The 20751-nt window shown below is 42.4% G+C and overlaps 1 protein-coding gene across 3 annotated transcripts in view; it reads left to right on the top strand.

Moving 5' to 3' along the window:
• Positions 1–14685, top strand: part of ARHGEF3 (Rho guanine nucleotide exchange factor 3) — a 340537-nt gene extending 325852 nt beyond the window's left edge. For all 3 annotated transcript variants that reach the window (XM_010360455.2, XM_010360457.2, XM_010360458.2), the window contains 3 exons: positions 4662–4832; positions 9688–9874; positions 12480–14685. In XM_010360455.2, coding sequence (XP_010358757.1) covers positions 4662–4832; positions 9688–9874; positions 12480–12832 — 711 coding nt within the window. In that variant the 3' untranslated portion in view covers positions 12833–14685. The remainder of the gene's footprint in view (positions 1–4661; positions 4833–9687; positions 9875–12479) is intronic.
• The last annotated feature ends 6066 nt before the right edge of the window (positions 14686–20751 follow it).

Raw genomic sequence — 20751 nt, 5'->3', positions numbered from 1 at the left:
CACTATTTCTCAACTCCTAAAAAAAAAAAAAAAATCACTGAAATAAGTGGGAAAAACAGTCCTGCTTTTGATTCAACAGCCATGAAGACTACTATTCTTGGTTCATGGCAGGAGCCAATGAGTATCACGGCACAAGGAACCAGACAGTCAGGGCTTTCAGAGTCCACTTTGAGGATGATGAGTCCAGCACGTGTGCGCTTAATCTCTGTACTGTTACCAGGTATCTCTCATCATCTCCCTTTACCAGTCCCTTCCTTCAGTTTGAACCCAGTGAGAGATGCAACAATAAATTTAATTTAAATGCACAACTACTGTGACTGTTGTCTGGCTAATGGCAGCCTGCTGTATGTAACTTTATGCCTCCCTGAAATTCTACAAAATAAATCTCTCTCAAGAACCAATGCAGAGGCCGGGAGCAGTGGCTCATGCCTATAATCCCAGCACTTTGGGAGGCCAAGGCGGGCGGATCACCTGAGGTCAGGAGTTCAAGACCAGCCTGACCAACATGGAGAAGCCCCGTCTCTACTAAAAATACAAAATTAGCCTGGCATGGTGGCGCATGCCTGTAATCCCAGCTACTCAGGAGGCTGAGACAGGCGAATTACTTGAACCCAGGAGGTGGAGGTTGCAGTGAGCAAAATTGTGCCATTGCACTCCAGCCTGGGCAACAAGAGCAAAACTCAGTCTCCAAAAAAAAAAATCAATGCAGAGAGATAAGACCCTCATGATATTCAGGTAGATAGAAATACAAAACATTATTTTTAATAAATGAAAGCAGACCCACAGTTACTATTATAAATGTATACATAGAACATGGAATGAGAACACTGATTGTTTCCATTGTTCTATCTCTGTTTTTCAAACACCAGCAAAAGAAGCAGTATTTGAAACTAATCATAGCTGCATAAGGAACCGCCATGGCATTTAAGTTTATTAATCTTCATGTGATATGCCAGCTGTCCAGTTCCTGAGTTAAATTAGAAAATGAACACATATTTATGACTATAGTGCATCTTCTTTCTGGTTTCCTGGATACTTGCAGGCAACTCAGAAAATTGACTCAAGTGCTGATTAATTCCAGCTGTCCAGGTACACCTGGTAACAGTTAACTGATAAGTCACAGCGACTAATGCTGAGGTCTTTAATAGTAAGGAAAAGGCATGGATTTCATTACATATTGTAAAATATGGAAAGGTAAAAAGATAAAGTAGACATAACACAGTTGCTCAGATACCTCCCATTTGTTTTAAGCTTCTTGAAGTAAGGAATCCTCTCATTTCTGTGAATGCTACCACTTAGTCTAACATGGAACAGGTTCTCAGTAAACATTAAATTAATTTGAAGGATGAGTCATGGCTTTAGTATATTTTGTGAAATTATTTTGTCTTGAAAGTAATAGTGAAAATCAGTCATTTTTGAAAACCAAGAAAGGAAAAAAGAAACTAAGAAAGTATACCAAAGTGTTCTGCTATTTATTGTTTTATGTTAATAAAACTCAAATTACTTTTATAGAATTTATATTTAATATTAGGTTGACGTCAAAGGCCAAAAAGCTTCTTCTGTAACACTAAAGAGCCTATATTTTTTAAAATAAGGATTTCTTTTTTAAATCAAAGTAGTGAGTGCTACCACCACAATTTGAGAAATAGAGAAAAGAATAAAGAAATCTTTGAAACTTTTGGCCAGGTGCAGTGACTCATGCCTGTAATCCCAGCACTTTGGGAGGCCAAGTCAGGTGGATCATGCGGTCAGGAGTTTGAGACCAGCCCGGCCAACATGGTGAAAGCCCGTCTCTACTAAAAATACAAAATTTAGCTGGGTGTGGTGGCAGGTGCTTGTAGTCCCAGCTACTCAGGAGGCTGAGGCAGGCGTATCACTTGAATCCAGGAGGCAGAGGTTGCAGTGAGTCAAGATCGTACCATTGCACTCCAGCCTGGGTGACAAGAGCAAGACTCTGTCTCAAAAAAAAAAAAAAAAAAAAGAAAAGAAAAAATATTTGAAACTCTTAATAGCTACAGAAATGTACAGATTATGCTCTCTCCATAGGATATATTCACCAAACTTCAGCTGAAAACTGTAAGATCTTCTGTCAAACTTGTGTAGAAGTACAAAAGTTATAACTGAGTAACAGTTTTTACCCAGTTGCTTTGGCAGACAATATCATTTTACTGGCATATGAAAAAATAATCACTTGGCCAGACGTAGTGGCTCATGCCTGTAATCCTAGCATTTTGGGAGGCCAAGGCAGGCAGATTGCTTGAGTCCAGGAGTCAGAGACCAGCCTAGGCAATAGCAAAACCCCATCTCCATGAAAAGTGCAAAAATTAGCCAGGCATGGTGGCATACACCTGTGGTCCCAGCTATCAGGAGGCTGAGGTGGGAGGATCAGTTCAGCCCAAGAGGCAGGGGTTGCAGTGAGCTGAGATGGCTCCACTGCACTCCAGCCTGGGCGACAGAATGAGACCCTGTCTCAATGAAAGAAAAAAAGAAAAATAATTACTTAACAATCCTAGATAGAATTTATTACTATTTTAAGACATGATAACTTCTGACTGAGCAAAGGCCTCTTTTGGAACCTTGCTTTTCAGAGATTGACTTTTCTTTTAAGTAAATGTGACGAAGAAGAAGACTTATCAACATTTTCCATCTGTTAAGTACTTTTCAGTTACCACCACAAGAACAATGGGACTGTAGGTCTTTTCACTTTTAGGAGACAGAGAATCCTAAGGAAATCATTATTTTGCCTCTGATTGGTGTCATGGAGTTTTTTATTTTTTTGAGATGGGGAGTCTTGCTCTGTCGCCCAGGCTGTAGTGCGGTGGGGTGATCTCGGCTCACTGCAACCTCTGCCTCACAGGTTCAAGTGATTTTCACACCTCAGCCTCCCAAGTAGCTGGAATTACAGGTGGGTACCACCTCACCTGGCTAATTTTTTTTGGTATTTTTAGTAGAGACAGCATTCACCATGTTGGCCAGGCTGGTGTGGAACTCCTGACCTCAAGTGATCTGCCTGCCCTGGCTTCCCAAAGTGCTGGGATCACAGACATGAGCCACCGCGCCCGGCCTGGTGTCATTGAGTTTTGCTCAACTAACTTCTCATTCCTTTTCTAGCATTTTATAACATTTAGATATATTCATATGACAGAATGACCAACACATCAGAATAAATATCCACTGACCACATCTCAGGCAGTACTCTTGTTTTTGTATTGACAACATTGCATCCACCATCACTTTGGAATCTTTTGCCCAAACTTACTCACTCACATGTGCTCTAGACCCTGGATGTGAGTGTATTTATGCAGACTATCCCCATCATTATACTGGTGTCTTTTTTCCCATTATTTTTTCTCTGTTCTTTATAAACGTTTATATTATATCATTGAAAAAGATATCCAGGCCAGGCGCGGTGGCTCACACTTGTAATCCCAGCACTGTTCTTTCTACTAGATTCTATATTCGACAGCATTTTCTTCATCTCAGTCCCCATAACTGCCCCACCCGTCCCTCCCCGTTTCGAGTTTAGAATGACACTTTGAACATACTAAAATATGACTTGATACTGGATTTGGGGGTGGTCTGCTGTTTGGAAGGCAGAGGTGGGTGGATCACTTGAATTCAGGAGTTCGAGACCAGCCTGGGCAACATGGTAAAAACCCATTTCTACTAAAAATACAAAAATTGGCCAGGCGCGGTGGCTCATGCTTGTAATCCCAGCACTTTGGGAGGCTGAGGCAGGCAGATCCCAAGGTCAAGAGATTGAGACCATCCTGGTCAACATGGTGAAACCCTGTCTCTACTAAAAATACAAAAAATTAGCTGGGCGTGGTGGTGCTTGTAGTCCCAGCTACTCAGGAGGCTGAGTCAGGAGAATCACTTGAACCCAGGAGGCGGAGGTTGCAGTGACCTGAGATCACGCCACTACACTCCAGCCTGGTGACAGAGTGAGACTCCGTCTCAAAACAAAAAGTACAAAAATTAGTTGGATGTTGTGGCAGACACCTGTAATCCCAGCTACTCAGGAGGCTGAGGCAGAAGAATCGCTTGAACCTGGGAGGCAGAGGTTGCAGTCAGCCGAGATTGTGCTATCTCACTCCAGCCTGGGCAATAAGAGGGAAACTCCATATCAGGAAAAAAAAAAAAAGAAAAATTCAAACCATTTGTTCAAACCCAATTTGCAAATATTGTTCGTACATTAGATTGAGTACATATAGAGAGATGTTGAAGCTATTAATTGTGTCACATCCTCAAAGACAGTCCCTCTTTTGGACTCTTACATTCTTTGTTTTCTCTCCTTAGTCAATTTTTTTATATGGCTACATTTTCAACATTGTGAGCATGTTTTAAGAAATGTGCAGCCTGGAGCTCAATAGGTATCCCTTCCTCCCAGATAAAATTATTCATCAATATTAGTTTTATGTATAATATAAATATCTTTCTATGTGTACAAATAAATGTGTGTGTATGTGTACAGATGGACAGATAGATGCAGTATACTAAAAGTATTTATGGTTTTTTTTCCTCTTTTCCCAAAGTAGCAACTTAGATAACAGAATTAGATCCAGGTGTGTCCTGGTGTCCTTCTAGGCTGAGCCCCTAAGACTTGGTAGGAATAGTTTGCTGCTTTCCTCCATACTTAATTTTCCTCTTTGTTTCCATAGATAAATATCATTCAGGGAATTGTGGCAGAAATCAACACCAAGACTGGGGAATCTGAATGCCGCTATTATAAAGAGCGGCTCCTTTACTTGGAAGAAGGCCAGAAAGACTCCCTGATCGACAGCTCTCGAGTCTTGTGTTGTCATGGTGAACTGAAGAACAATCGGGGCGTGGTAAGTAGTTACTCCCTTTAAGCAGTCTCATCCTCCTCCCCTATCCCTAATTCATTTGATGTGGAGCCTCCTCTTACAATTTCTTCCCTATCTAGGGTCATGTTCTTTTTTTTTTTTTTTTTTTTGAGATGGAGTCTTGCTTTGTCACCCAGGCTGGCTCACTGCAACCTATGCCTTCCCAGGTTCAAGCAATTCTCGTGCCTCGGCCTCCCAAGTAGCTGGAACTGCAGGTGCACACCACCACGCCCAGCTAATTTTTGTACTTTTTTTAGTAGAGACAGGGTTTCACCATGTTGGGCCAGGGTGGTCTCAAACTCCTGAGCTCAAGTGATCCGCCCACCTTGGCCTCTCAAAGTGCTGGAATTACAGGCTTGAGCCACCGTACCTGTCCTTCATTCTTTCAAACAAAAATTGCTTTTCCAGTGTCATTTATATCACAGGACCACGTGTATATGTATATATATATTCATTCATATTTTGTAATGTTAAGGATCAGTACATATTCAGAAAGAATTTAGGAAACCAACATAGGGTTGCCAGCTGTTTATTTTGTCTGATCGTGACTTTGAAAAACAAATGCAGAATAGTTAACATCTCTCACTTTGATTTCAGAAAATAAAGGATGATCTTAATAAGATGTTAGAAGGATTTAATCTCAGAAAAACAGTCTTCAGCTGAATGCATTTAACTTATTTATTGTGGATTGGGACCCATCCACAGACTGGCATTTTGAAACCAGTTTTTTTAAAATAACAACCTATCTTCTATTGGTTGCATATTTAGCTTTGACCTATAGATACCCATTTCCTGGCTTTTATTCCCAAGTGGATACCAATGGTTCCTCTTCTGCTATCATAGCAACTGTGCATATCTCCCTTGGAGCACTTAATATAGTGAGTTGCAATTCTCCATTTGTCTGTCAGTATATTCCATTATACCATGTTATTTTGGTGGGAGGACTGTGTTTTGTCAACCTTAGAATCTATTATGGGGACCTGGCACATACTGGGTGTTTTTAAACAATGGGTCTCTTTAAACAATGAATGAATGCTTGTTTAAAGAGAAAGATGAATTTGAATTATATGAGAGTTCAAAATTCATTTAGCTCACCAAGCTATTTGTATGTATAGCCAGTAGAAATTTTGTGTGTGTGTGTGTGTGTGTGTGTTTAAATTTCTGTGTTGAGATAACCACTGGGAGAGAGACTCTGCATTTTGGTTGTATTTCATCTTCAGTATCTAGCCAACCCTTAGAATGAAAGCCAAAACTAGATTGGAGGGTTCTTAATAAAGTTTTGATAATTCAAGGGACATCCGTTTAGCCTAGACTGAGCAGGCATGGAAATATTACTTGAAATCAGTGAATACATGTTATAACCCATTATCAGGGATGCTGTGGATCTAGCCAGTGCATGGTACAGTGGGGGTAATGAGGCCTATCAAGTCTGTTGCTTGAAGACGTGTGTCTGTGGGACTAGGGAGTTACTGATTGCTAGAAAGCTGCATTCTGTTTCTTGCTTATTTTCAGAAAGTACCTGTGGACTTCTAGTATCTGACACCAAGCTCCTTGAACGTTCTTTCTAGGAAGCCCAATGAGAAATAGGAAAATGCACTGCTCCACAGGGTGTAAGCCTATTATATTTCTGTACATCAGTCAAGGACTGAGAACTCTCTGGTTAGATGTGCCTAGGGCATAAAGATAAACTCTAGTTTTTATTGCAGGCAGATAGATGTTTGAGAACAAAGATAGTTGGGGTGGGAGGCTTGTGAGGTTTTTTCCCCCAGTAGAGTTGTAAAAGTCATTGTGAATGGCCGGGCTCACGCCTGTAATCCCAGCACTTTTGGGAGGCTGAGGCAGGCAGATCATGAGGTCAGGAGATCGAGACACCATCCTGGCTAACACGGTGAAACCCTGTCTCTACTAAAAAATACAAAAAAAATTAGCCGGGCGTGGTGGCGGGCGCCTGTAGTCCCAGCTATTCGGGAGGCTGAGGCAGGAGAATGGCGTGAACCCGGAAGGCGGAGTTTGCAGTGAGCCGAGTTTGTGCCACTGCACTCCAGCCTGGGCGACAGAGCAAGACCCCGTCTCAAAAAAAAAAAAAAAAAAGTCATTGTGAATAAAGTCTTGGGTCAGAAAAAAACCACAGTAGTTTGAGGGCAGGAAGGAGCTAAGACCAATAAGAAATTATCAGTGAACATTCATAAATGACTTTTTTGTTTGTTTGTTTTTTGAGACATTGTTTCGCTCTGTTGCCCAGGATGGAGTGCAGTGGCACGATCTTGGCTCACTGCAACCTCCACCTCCCGGGTTCAAGCAGTTCTCGTGCCTCAGCCTTCCGAGTAGCTGGGATTACAGGCACCCACCACCATGCTTGGCTAATTTTTGCATTTTTAGGAGAGATGGGGTTTCACCATGTTGGCCAGGCTGTTCTTGAATTCCTGACCTCAAGTGATCCATCCACCTCAGCCTCCCAAAGTGCTGGGATTACAGGAGTGAGCCACTGTGCCCAGCTGAGTTGTATTTTTAAAAGGTTGCCCAGACAGTCTCAGCCCACCTTGGCTAGAAGGTTGATAGAAGTAGAAACAGTGTAAAAATCTGATTATCCCAAATGCTGTACGTTAAAACAATCCCCAAAAGAAAATTCTTAACACATTATTTCCACAACTACCACACCAAAAAGTCTTTAACTTGGTTATTTTGTGCTTTATCCTGTTTTTCAGTCTTCTTAAATATACATTTTATTCCCTCTAGCCAAGATGGTTGGGTTTTGTTTCTGTGTTTGTGTGTGTTTGGGAGGTAGTAGGGATAGGGGTGGGAGACCTATGGGTTTCTTTTCTCCCAAATTTAAAATGATCTAATAATATTGAATGTGCTTCCATTATCCCAAGTCAAAATTCTAATCCAAAGTTTTTAATTCAGTTCCCATTTTTGTTTTAGATTCAGGGGGTATATGTGCAGGTTTGTTACAAGGATATACTGCATGGTGCTGAGAATGGGCTTCTATTGATCCCATCACCCAGATAGTGAACATAGTACTCGATATGAAGTTTCAGCCCTTGCCCCTCTCACTCCCTCTTGCCTTTTAGAGTCCCCAGTGTCTGTTGTTCCTATATTTATGCCCATGTGAACCCAAGATTTAGCTCCCACTTACAAGTGAGAACGTCTCCTCTTCTGGTCTCTCCCCTTTAAGACTGCTGGATTGACATTCCCAAATATTTCCACCAGAAAGCTAGAACCTAGTTGCAAAGTTGTGGATATTTTCACTTCAGTTCCTAAGCATTTCCAAACTGTGAGAAGAGTCTGGCACTTAGCATTGAATGGAGCAAATTTATCCTAACTCCACCAAGTACACCTGCTTTCATAATGGGGCCTAAAACAAGCCTTCATTTTTGCAATTTTCTTTTTGCCCACATCACACACATCAGTTGTCAACTTTTCTCTTCAGAGAACCAAGGTTCTGATGAACTTAACTGAGAAGGAAAATGTTGATCTTTTTTTTTTTTTTGAGACAGAATTTGCTCTTACCTCCCAGGCTGGAATACAATGGTCTGATCTCAGCTCACTGCAACCTCCACCTCCTGGGTTCAAGCAATTCTCCTGCCTCAGCCTCCTGAGTAGCTGGGCTTATAGGCACCCGCCACTGCACCCGGCTAATTTTTGTATTTTTAGTAGAGATGGGGTTTCACCATGTTGGCCAGGCTGGTCTTGAACTCCTGACCTTAGGTGATCCGCCCACCTTGGCCTCCCAAAGTGCTGGGATTAGAGGCGTGAGCCACCCCACCCAGCCTGATGATCTTTCTTTGTGGCTGTGGCTGCATACTCTGGTTCCCTCAGGAATGAGCAGTCTTCTGATTTGGAGTTCCTGGATAAAGCTGATAATGACTCTGTGGTTGAAGGAACAAATGTTTTTTATGGGTTTGGAAAGCAAAGATTAATATGAGCTTTGATATACCAGTCTCATTTTTTATAGACTATTTGTAATTTTCATGTTTTAGAATTTTTTTTTTTTTATTTTCGGAGACAGTCTCGCTCTGTCACCCAGGCTGAAGTGCAGTGGTGTGATCTCGGCTCACTGCAACCTCTGCCTCCTGGGTTCCAACAATTCTCCTGCCTCAGCCTCCTGAGTAGCTGGAATTACAGGCGCACCGCACCCACCCACCCCCCCCCCCCCCGCCCCCACCAACTTCGCCTGGCTAGTTTTTGTATTCTTTTTATTTTTTTAGATGGAGTCTTGCACTGTCGCCCAGGCTGGAGTGCAGGCATGAGCCATGGCGCCCGGCCTAGTTTTTGTATTTTTAATGGAGTTGGGGTTTCACCATATTGGCCAGGCTGGTCTCGAACTCCTAACCTCAAGTGATCTGCCCACCTCAGCCTCCCAAAGTGCTAGAATTACAAGTGTGAGCCACCACGTCTGGCCTGCTTACTTAGAATTATATTGAGTAATAAAACCAAAGCCAAGAGAGTGCTAACTTTTTTTCCCTTCATTGCCCTCTTGATTCTATTTCCCTTTCTCGTTTTTTTTTTATAGGAGCGGGGCAGATATGTCTGTACAAGTTGTGAATTGCAATATGAATAGGGCCCCCAAAGTTGGCAACCCTGGCTGCAGGTATCTGTAGGCAGAAGGGCTTTCTCCACTGAGTCCCTAGGGAGGTGCTTCTACAGGAAGGGCAGTGGACATATCTGGAAGTGCCTCCATCATGCCCAACTTTGGTTCTCCTGGAGGTAGATTTGAACCTAGGAGTTCATAATCCGGTGTGAACCTAGTACCTGGGGACCTCTCTATCCACAGAGGTCCACATATCAACCACTCATTACATTATTGCTTAGTGAAAGACGGTGGATTTTTTTCTTCTAGAAACTGCATGTTTTCCTGTTCCAAGAAGTGCTTGTGATCACTCGAGCCATCACCCACAATGAGCAGCTTTGCTACCAGCTGTACCGTCAGCCAATCCCTGTGAAGGACCTCCTGCTGGAAGACCTCCAGGACGGAGAAGTGAGGCTGGGTGGCTCCCTGCGAGGGGCATTCAGCAACAACGAGAGAAGTATGGATAGCAGTCGGGGTTGACATGTTGAACGTTTTTGGCTGTGGTAGTTTGGAGTGAGTGGGCAGCTGGTGGAAAGAGAAAAGCCAGTCTTGAAGTCAAACTGCATTTGAATGCTGTCTCATCACTTCCTGATTATGTACTTTGTTTAGCCCCTGTGATTCTCAGTTTCTCATCTCCAAAATGGAAATGCATACGTACCTCCTTCATAAGATTGTTATAAGGATTTAGTAAGATACTCCAAGTGAACCTGTCTGCACATCGTTAGTGCTCCTTAAGTTCCCTTTCTCTGTCTTTTTCCATTGGATAAAAACATGCTTAAAACCAGATAGTCCCTACGTGGATACCATTTGCATTATGGTGGGTTTTGCAGTTGAACTGGTAGACTTGTCCCTAAAGAGACATAAGAATGGTCAACTGGAATGTGGGTTCATCTGCAACATTACTCAGTGGGCCTAATTTAAGACTTCATAAACGAATTAATTAAAAGAAGCCAAGATAGCAATATCTATCGAGTATCTAACATGATACTCAGTGAAACAAGCAGGTAACTTCCTTCCCCTATGGAGCTTGCATTGTGATGGAGGAGAAAGATGATAAGCAAATGAATACTCTAAGTGTTGTTAAGAAAACTTAAAACCCAGTAAGGGAATAGGAAGGGATAGCAATAGGAGGTCTGTTTTGTTTTTATTTATGTATTTTTTTGAGACAGAGTCTTACTCTGTTACCCAGGCTGGTGTGTGGTAGCGTGATCTCGGCTCACTGTACCCTCTTCCTCCTGGGTTCAAGTAATTCTTGTGTCTCACCCTCCCAAGTAACTGGGAATACAGGCGCGGGCCACCACACCTGGCTAATTTTTGTATTTTCAGTAGAGACGAGGTTTTGCCATGTTGGCCAGGCTGGTCTCAAACTCCTGGCCCCAAGTGATCCACCCACCTCAGCCTCCCAAAGTGCTGGGATTACAGGCCCCCAGGCCCCGCCTGGAGGTCTGTTTTAAATGAAATAGGGAACACTTCTTTGAGAAAGTAACCTTTGAGCTTCCTGGGTTAACATAGGCATCATACTGTCAAAGTAATTAGTATGTACTGCCTTCTACCTACTGATCAATCCCTCTACCCTAGGAGTAGGAGTAGTAGAAATAAGAGCTTATGTTTCTTGAGTATTGACTATGTGCCAGGCATTTTATAAGCATTTACATGTATTACATTTATTCCTCATAACAACCATATAAAGTAGGTTCTTGTTTTCTTCATTTTACAAGTTAGGAACTAAGATACAGAGGATTTAAGGTACTTGCCCAAGATCAAAGGGTGGAGCCTAAATTTGAAGGACAGAGATTAGCTTCTAGCCGAAGATGGCTAGCAGTAAAACATTTTGGCCTCCTTTCCCTCTGTTCCTTAGCCTCTAAGCCATTGGAAGTGGTGATGGTTCCCAGTCTACTGGCTGCAGGGTTAGTGCAAAGGGACGGACTGCAGATGTTTCTGTGAAGCAAGCATTGCATGTGGCACACAAGGCCCATTAAATGTCCATTATATTGTTGTTATTAGATTAAATAGGCCAGGCATGGTGGCTTACACCTGTAACCCCATCTTTTTGGGAGGCTGAGGTGGGTGGATCACCTGAGGTCAGGAGTTCGAGACCAGCCTGACCAACATTGCAAAACCCTGCCTCTACTAAAAAAATACAAAAATTTGCCGGGCGTGGTGGTGCGTGCCTGTAATCCCAGCTACTTGGGAGGCTGAGACAGGAGAATCACTTGCACCCAGGAGGCAGAGGTTGTAGTGAGCGAAGATTGTGCCACTGCACTCCAGAGCAAGACTCCATCTCAAAAAAAAAAAAGATTAAATAAAATGTCTTCCATATTGTGGACTACCATTTCTTTTAAATGCAGATAGCTCCTGTTGAGGTAATTAAAATGTAATTTCATTTGACAATGAAACCAAGTTTGTCTACATATATCTTCTCCATCATTGAATACTAAGTGTATAGATACTCTCTTGGAGAAACATGGGCATGTTTTAATATTAAAAAGAGCCTCTTAAACTGAAAAAAAGCTCTAGCTTGGTCTACTTGTTGAAATGACAGATTATGAAACCCACTTTTAGATCTACTGAATCAGAATCTCTCAAAAAGGGCCTGGGGATTTATTTTTATTTGTTTATCTTTATTTTTTGAGAAAAGGTGTCACTATATTGCTCAGGCTGATCTCAAACTCCTGGACTCAAGCAGCGCTCCCACTTTAGTCTCCTGAGGGCATCTGTCTTTTTCACAAGTTCTCACCCCAAGGGATTTTGTTATGCAGCCAGATTTGGTCACCAGTACTCTGGGCTCCCCTGAATCACTTAACTTTGTTGTTGCAAGATGATCTCCACCTGCTGGTTTCTGAGATAAATGAGGGCAGCTGAACGCTAGACCTGTGTCAGCCCCAACTCCCTGATGGTGACTGCAGGGTGGAGCTGAGCCATGTCCCAGTTCAGTGGGAAACGTTTTGTTATCAGCAATACCTGCCATGGATTCTGGGGTTTAGTGTCACTACGTGTGTTCTCTTTGGCCTGAGGAAGGATCTGTCCATTGACTTTGTTTTTCATGTGCTTTTCCCTTCTAGTTAAAAACTTCTTCAGAGTCAGTTTCAAAAACGGATCCCAAAGTCAGACCCACTCGCTACAAGCCAATGACACCTTCAACAAACAGCAGTGGCTTAACTGTATTCGTCAAGCCAAAGAAACAGTTTTATGTGCTGCCGGGCAAGCTGGGGTGCTTGACTCCGAGGGATCATTCCTAAATCCCACCACTGGGAGCAGAGAGCTACAGGGAGAAACAAAACTTGAACAGATGGACCAATCGGACAGTGAGTCAGACTGTAGTATGGACACAAGTGAGGTCAGCCTCGACTGTGAGCGCATGGAACAGACAGACTCTTCCTGTGGGAACAGCAGGCATGGTGAAAGCAATGTCTGACAGAAGCATGTGCATTTCGGAAAGCAGGCCTGCGTCTTACCTGTACAGTATTTGCATTCCGCAGATGGAACGGTTTGGAGAAGCACTTTTTCATACTTTCGTGAAAATATACATGTTGACCCAGTCTCTTGTATCTGTACCTTTGTCCCTAGTACTGTGACTGCCAATCTGTCTGTGTAAGCTGGAATCTGTGGCAACTATTACCCTGTGTTGTATTTCACAAGTGTCTAGATGGATGGAGAGGTACTCAAACAAGTTACTTTCAATTGTCCTGCTGGATTTAAAGAAAAAACAGAAAAAGAATCTCGAAACTACTGTTTTACGTAGATTGCTTGAAGAGTCCTTCCTCTTGTGCTTCTGTAGCACTTTCCCAGCTCTTAGATGTGGTAGCTGAAGGCACAGAATTTAGAGGGCCTTGTAAATAGGGCATGACGAAGTCACCTGTGTATCGGGATGGTATTAGAGAGAGAATCAGGAAAGACCAACTCATGAAGTGAACTTGGTTTGATTTTATTCAACTAGAAAGCTTGAAAACATCCCTGGGGATTCTGAAGGCTTAATTTTGCAAAGGAGGACGCACTGTCTGAACCTTGCAACTTCATCCAGTGCAAGTTTGATGCAAGAATGTATTAGGACATAAAATAGAGGCTGACCTTAAAAAGGGCCAGGACAAAAGCAGCTGCCAGCTCTGAATCTTTAACTGAAATGCACATGGCACCAGGAGGTGTCTCTCATAGTTGGTTGCTAGCCTAAAACATCAGAATAGAACCCAAATGGCCTAAGAAAGCCTTCCAGGATAACAAGAAGGCCCTGTCTTCATTGTGTTTCATCTGCCTAGGCCTACTCATATTTTAGAGAATGAATGAAGCAACAAGGGAGAGAGACCATGACTCTATCGATGACACTGTTTATAGATACACAGGAGAGGAAGAATTTGGAATGAAAAGCACTTCGTCAGAACCTTGTGTGAGAGCCACTGAGAGTAAAGCAAGGCTGAGAAAGGCCAGAGCCTTGGGCTTTCCTGCTCTGCTTTTGGGTTGTCAGTTTGCCATCTCTGGTTCTGTGCTATAATCAGAATTATAATTATGTTCTCCAGAGGCCAATTTCATTAACTCTGATGAATTAGGATCAGCTAGCCACATTAGTAACCTCTTTGTCCAGCTTTGATTTACAGTGCAGGGTAAAGTGCAGACCTTAAAAAAAGCGAAGTACCTAGAAAAGCTCCCTGCAAGTGTAAATATTAAGGATGACCTGTGCAAAATTATACCCACACCAGCACTAGTGGTAATTATTCTAAATTATTGCCAAAAAGTTTTTCTTTAATCTTCTGTCTTTCAAGTTTACAGAAAAGAAAGTAAGTGCATTGATGTCATTTTATTATGTACATATATCATGTGCATTCAAAGAAGCTGTGTGACAGGATATATCAATATAAAAACAAGGTATATACTTCATTATTTTTTAAAAACAAGGATATTGTGGTCAATTTTACCCTACAAAACATATTTCTGAATTTATAGATCTTAAACATGGTGAATTTTTTCTATTACAAGTTTATTTAAAACTGCTTTGTTTCTCAAGTTGTTATTGATACAGCAAGTGAACCTGCTGCAGACAGAAGCAGAGGAAAGCCAAGAACAGCCTTTTAATGGTGAAGAAAAGAATGAATGATTCTTTGTAGGAGCCATCAGCCACTTTTAGGAGCCATCAGCCAGTGTGGTGGGAAAAGAGGTTTGTCAAGTGTTGGCCTATGGGAAGAAAGTCAATGAATGTTTTTTTGAAATGAATGTTTTTGTATAATGGCCTTAAACTTTTCTGGAAATATTTCAAATAAATTACATTATTAAGTCATCCTCCAAGTGTACAGTGTTTGTCCTACAAACAAAATAACAGGTTTCAGCTGTGTTCCTGGGGAGGTTCTTTCTGAAATTTTTGTTTGTGGTTCCTGAATACAAACTTTAAAATAGGGTGCAGATTGATATAAATGCTTTTCTTTGATCTATCAAAACTTTCACAGAACTCGTTTTTTTTCTTTCTTTTGAAACAGGGTCTCACTCTGTCACCCAGGCTGGAGTGTGGTGGTGTGATCATAGCTCACTGCAACCTCAAATTCCTGGGCTTACGTAATCCTCCTACCTCAGCCTCCCAAGTAACTGGGATTACAGGTGCACATCACCACATCTGGCTAATTTTTAAATTTTTTGTAAAGATTGAAGTCTCACTACGTTGCCCAGGCTGGTCCTGAACCCCCTGGCCTCAAGTGATCCTTCTGCCACAACCTCCTAAAGTGTTGGGATTACAGGCATAATCCACTGAGTCTGTACAATAACTCATAATTCTAAAATCTATTTTCTCAAGCATTCTCTTTTCATTCACTTACTTATGTGTTCACTTTTAATAATTATCTGGAATCCATACTATGTATAAAGTCAAGTGATAAGTCATAGGTGTTACAGAAAAGAAATGTAGAATCTCACTGCTAATATAGGTAACTGTTGAGGAACTTGAGGCTAAATAAAAGAAGGCAAATTTCTGGGGCTGGGCGCGGTGGCTCAAGCCTGTAATCCCAGCACTTTGGGAGGCCGAGACGGGTGGATCACGAGGTCAGGAGATCAAGACCATCCTGGCTAACACGGTGAAACCCTGTCTCTACTAAAAAATACAAAAAACTAGCCGGGCGAGGTGGCAGGCGCCGGGAGGCTGAGGCAGGAGAATGGCGTGAACCCAGGAGGCGGAGCTTGCAGTGAGCTGAGATCCGGCCACTGCCCTCCAGCCTGGGCAACAAAGCGAGACTCCATCTCAAAAAAAAAAAAAAAAAGAGAAGGCAAATTTCACTTTGAAATTCTTACTGGAATTTCAGTCTAATTAAAATGATTAGTACTCTTTCTAGACTGAGCGCAGTGGCTACACCTCTAATCCTAGCAGTTTGGGAGGCCAAGGCAGGTGAATTGCTTGAGTCCAGGAGTTCAAGACCAGCCTAGGCAACATGGCAAGACCTCATCTCTACAAAAACACAAAAATTAGCCAGGCATGGTGGCATGTGCCTATAGTCCCAGCTACTCAGGAGGCTGAGTCGGGAGGATCCCTTAAGCCCAGGAGGCAGAGGTTGCAGTGAGCTGTGATCATACCATTGTACTCCAGCCTGGGTGACAGAGTGAGAACCTGTCTCAAAAAAAAAAAAAGATTAGTACTCTTTCCCACAGTTAGTGGGTTTTTTTTTTTTAGATGAAAAGGCTAAACATTTTTAAGCTGTTAGTAGCCAATTCTCAATAGCACATTGGCCCAATAAGGCTGGTAGGTAGTCTTATCTTTACAATAAGCTCTCACCATTTTCTTTAACATACTGTTACTTCCCAAATTTGGCAAGATATTCACATAAATAAATGTAAGTCCACATTTTTTCCCAAATGCAAACTCGCTTCTCCTAATTCTCTTTTTTCTTCCTCCTCCTCTTTGTCTTTTTTGTCTGTCCTCTTTTCTCACTGCTGCTTTGGCTATTCCTTCTGTTTTTCACTCCTATAATTATACTGACTGTCAATGCTAAAGGATGTATCTTATATTAGAAAATGTTTGTACTGGCGTTTTGTGGGTTAGTACAAATGAGTGAGGGCTAAATGGTTTTACATCAGTCAATTTTCAAGATGTTATTTCACACACAACTAGATGTAATCCTTGCAGTCTACTAGATATAATCTTTGCAGTCTAAATGAAAACCCATAAGCAATGAACAGAGCCAGAACCAGCAATTTTCTGTAAAATTAGAGCATGGTTTCAGCTTCTGGGTTGTGGTCACCGCCACTGACTGCTTTAGTTTCCATTCCCAGCACAACCTGCAGCAGCTAAGAATGCACAGCTCTTCATAACCACAGCCCTGTTTCAACAAAGACTGTGTGGCTGCAGGAAACTGCAACCCACCATCTTGGTGAAGAGGCTGTTCGACTTTCCATTTACATTCTGTCCATGTCCATTTTTTACTAATTCTCCCAAAGCTTGAAGACTCTCAAAGATTTGGTGAAGAGACTGGCCAGTTTCACTCAGGTCAGTTTCCCCCACCTGACTCCCCTTGGCACTGAGGAGACAGACACTAAATACCGCCCCCCCCTTATTGATGCAGTTGATTCAATTAATTCACACTAACTTGTTTATTGACAGAATTCTAGAACTACACTATTGGAAGGGAAGAGGGTTCCCCAAGCCCAAACCTACCAATAGAAATCTGATGATCATCAAAATGTAAAACCTTGTCCACATGAGCACTCAGTGAGAAAAGGTGACCGTGTTCACTGTACCTCAAGGGTACTGAGGGAAATAAGTTGGAAAAAAAAAAAAAAACATGCTCATGACATCATATCTCCTTTCTCCAGATTTGGTTCATATATCAGTCAGCTGCACAGACCTACCTAGTCAAAGCAGTTTTCAGTTGACCTGAGGGAATAACAAGGAATTAGAAGTCATGCACTGTATCTTTAAGAGCCAATCACTGGACATGCATTCCTAAGCTTGTCCACATGCAAACATACCTAGGTATTAATGAACTGTGCTCTCATCTATGAAAGGTTTGAAAATGACATCCTGCAAGTGTTTTTATTCTCTGTTGCCAGGGACACTGGACCCCTCAAGCCCATTTAAAAGTGAGACTGTGTGTGAAATCACTGTTTTAAAAAATACTAAGAACTAGTAGTTTTCACTGTTACTTAATAATCACTTTTAAATTTGTACATGTTGCCCAGGCGTGGTGCCTTATGCCTGTAATCCCAGCACTTTGGGAGGCCGAGGAGGGCAGATCACTTGAGACCAGGAGTTGAAGACCAGCTTGGCCAAAATGGTAAAACCCCATTTCTACTAAAAATATGGAAATTAGCCTATCCTGGTGGCACGTGCCTGTAATCCCAGCTACTCAGGAGACTGAGACACGAGAATCAGTTGAACTGGGAAGTGGACGTTGCAGTGAGCACAGATTGCGCCATTGCACGCCAGCCTCGGTAACATAGTCTCAAAAAAATAAATAAATGGTACATATGAAATTTCTCAAAAGTGTGGCCTTGGCCTGAGTATTTTTCATTCATTGTGCTGTATACCTGGGGATACTTTTCAATCCAGATAATTTGGAATTTTTCTTGTATTTTTTTTTTCTTATGTATTTTCATTCCCACGATTTTCTATTTTTCAGGAATTCCAGAAAGAGAGATGAACCTTCTGGATTTGAAGCCTTAACTTCTGGATTGATTTTCAAATATTCTTAATCTCTTTATTCTTACTTTTTATTTATTTATATTTTGTTCAGCTCTCAAGGAGATTTCCTCACCTTTGTCTTCTATTAATTTGAGGAGAGGGTTGCCATCACAGTTTTTTTTTTACTAAAAGTTTTTTCTTCTATCACTCTTTCTATACTTAAAGCACCCCTATTTTTATTTAACTAAGGCAGTGTCTTCTCTGAACTCTCAGAAGATGTCACAGTTCAGTTGAATTTTCCTTCATCTTTCATTGTTTATCTGGGGGTAATAATGGTAAGTAATAGGATTTGGGGGAGGATTCAATGTGCCAATACATCCAAAGTACTTAGAATGGGCCGGGCGCAAGTGGCTCATGCCTCTAATCCCAGCACTTTGGGAGGCTGAGGCAGGCAGATCAAGAGATCAAGAGATCGAGACCATCCTGGCTGACATGGTGAAACTCCATTTCTACTTAAAATACAAAAAATTAGCTGGGCGCACGTAGTCCCAGCTACTCAGGAGGCTGAGGCGGGAGAATCGCTTGAACCTGGGAGGTGGAGGTTGCGGTGAGCCGAGATCGCGCCACTGCACTCCAGCCTGGCGACAGAGTAAGACTCCGTCTCAAAAAAAAAAAGTACTTAGAATGGTGCTATGTCAGATATTTTTGTTTACTTCTCCAAATCCACTATGCACCCTGATTCACTCTTCTGTGTGTACTTCATCATGCGCTCTCCTGCCTGACATTTCTGGTTTGGTTTGGCCCAATGAAAATCCTCTCATGATATCAGTGAGAGGGAGAAGAGTGAGTTTAGTGTATTCATTCCCCCAGCTCCCACCCGAAGGATTGCCTTGGGCTGGTTGCAGTCTCTTATCATCAGGTCACAGCTTCTCTCAAGGAGTCCTTTCTGAATTCCTGTAACCCTTCTAGCCTAGTATAGTAACAACCCCACTGTCACTAGCCCCAGGATATTGTATTGTCCCTACACACTGCCCAACTTTGTATATTGTCCCTTTATTAAAACCTCCTAATTTGAACGTTATACTTGAATATGCTGCTGAGCCTCTAATAGATACTGCTTCCTGATATAGTAAACATTATATGTGTCTACTATTGTCATCATTTATGTTATTCCACCATTTGCTTTCCATTTTCATATGTTGTGGTCCAAGGATAAACAGATCTTTGGAATCATCAAAGATTGGTTTTGTGTTTCTATTTTTGGCTATCATGATGGATTGTTTTCTGGGAAGATAAACGAAAGCGTATTTCAAAAACAAAGGCAAAATACTTTTTCAGGCATACGAAAGCTGAAAGAATTCATCACCAGCAGACCTCCACTATAAGAAATGTTCAATGGACTTTCTGTGAACAGAAACAGAATGATACCCTATGGACATGTGGATCCAAATAACAGAATGAAGAGCACTAAACATGCAACTATGTTGGAAAATAGGACAGGCTTTTTTTTTTTTTTTTTTTTTTTTGAGATGGAGTCTCGCTCTGTTGCCCAGGCTGGAGTACAGTGGCACGATCTCGGCTCACTGCAAGCTCTGCCTCCCGGGTTCATGCCATTCTCCTGCCTCAGCCTCCCGAGTAGCTGGGACTACAGGTCCGCCACCACGCCCGGCTAATTTTTTGTATTTTTAGTAGAGACGGGGTTTCACTGTGTTAGCCAGGATGGTCTCAATCTCCTGACCTCGTGATCAGCCTGCCTTGTCCTCCAAAAGTGCTGGGATTACAGGTGTGAGCCACCGCGCCCGGGTGAGAGGCTTTTCTTATTATTTACTTATTTATTTTATTTATTTATTTATTTTTTTCTTTTGAGACAGAGTCTCGCTCTTTCGCCCAGGCTGGAGTTCAGTGGCGCAATCTCGGCTCACTGTAAGCTCCGCCTCCCAGGTTCATGCCATTCTCCTGCCTCAGCCTCCCGAATAGCTAGGACTACAGGCACCCACCACCATGCCAGACTAATTTTTTGTATTAGAGATGGGGTTTCACCGTGTTAGGCAGGATGGTCTTGATCTCCTGAGCTCATGATCCGCCCGCCTCGGCCTCCCAAAGTGCTGGGATTACAGGCGTGAGCCACGCCCAGCCCTTATTATTTAAACCTCTTTAAAAGTAATTAGTTGTAGGTCTGGCGTGGTGGCTCATGTGGGAGGATCACTTGAGCCCAAGAGGCAGAGTTTGCAGTTAGCCAAAATCGAGCCACTGTACTGCAGCCTGGGTGACAGAGCAAGACACTGTATTAAAAAAAAAAAAAAGGCCAGCCACAGTGACTCATGCCTGTAATCCCAGCACTTCAGGAGGCCAAGGCGGGCGGATCACCTGAGGTCAGGAGTTTTAAGACCAGCCTGGTCAACATAGTGAAACCCCGTCTCTGCTAAAAATACAAACATTAGCTGGGCGTGATGGTGCATGCCTATAGTCCCAGCTACCTGGGAGGCTGAAGCATGAAGATCTCTTGAACCTGGGAGGCGGAGGTTGCGGAGAGCCAAGACTGCACCTCCGCACTCCAGCCTGGGCAACACAGCGAGACTCCATCTCAAAAAAAAAAAAAAAGTAATTAGTTATAGCCATGACGTAGTAACAGGGACCAGATTTGCCCTTGCAACTGAAATAAAAACAAAAAGATGAAAAAAACTATAAAGCTATAGCTTTGAAGACACTGGACATCAGGCAATGAAGGACAGTGACCCTAAGAGAAG

This window comes from Rhinopithecus roxellana, chromosome 1 (genome assembly GCF_007565055.1).
Source record: "Rhinopithecus roxellana isolate Shanxi Qingling chromosome 1, ASM756505v1, whole genome shotgun sequence".
Taxonomy (NCBI): domain Eukaryota; kingdom Metazoa; phylum Chordata; class Mammalia; order Primates; family Cercopithecidae; genus Rhinopithecus; species Rhinopithecus roxellana.
This window is presented reverse-complemented; position numbering and strand designations above follow the sequence as displayed.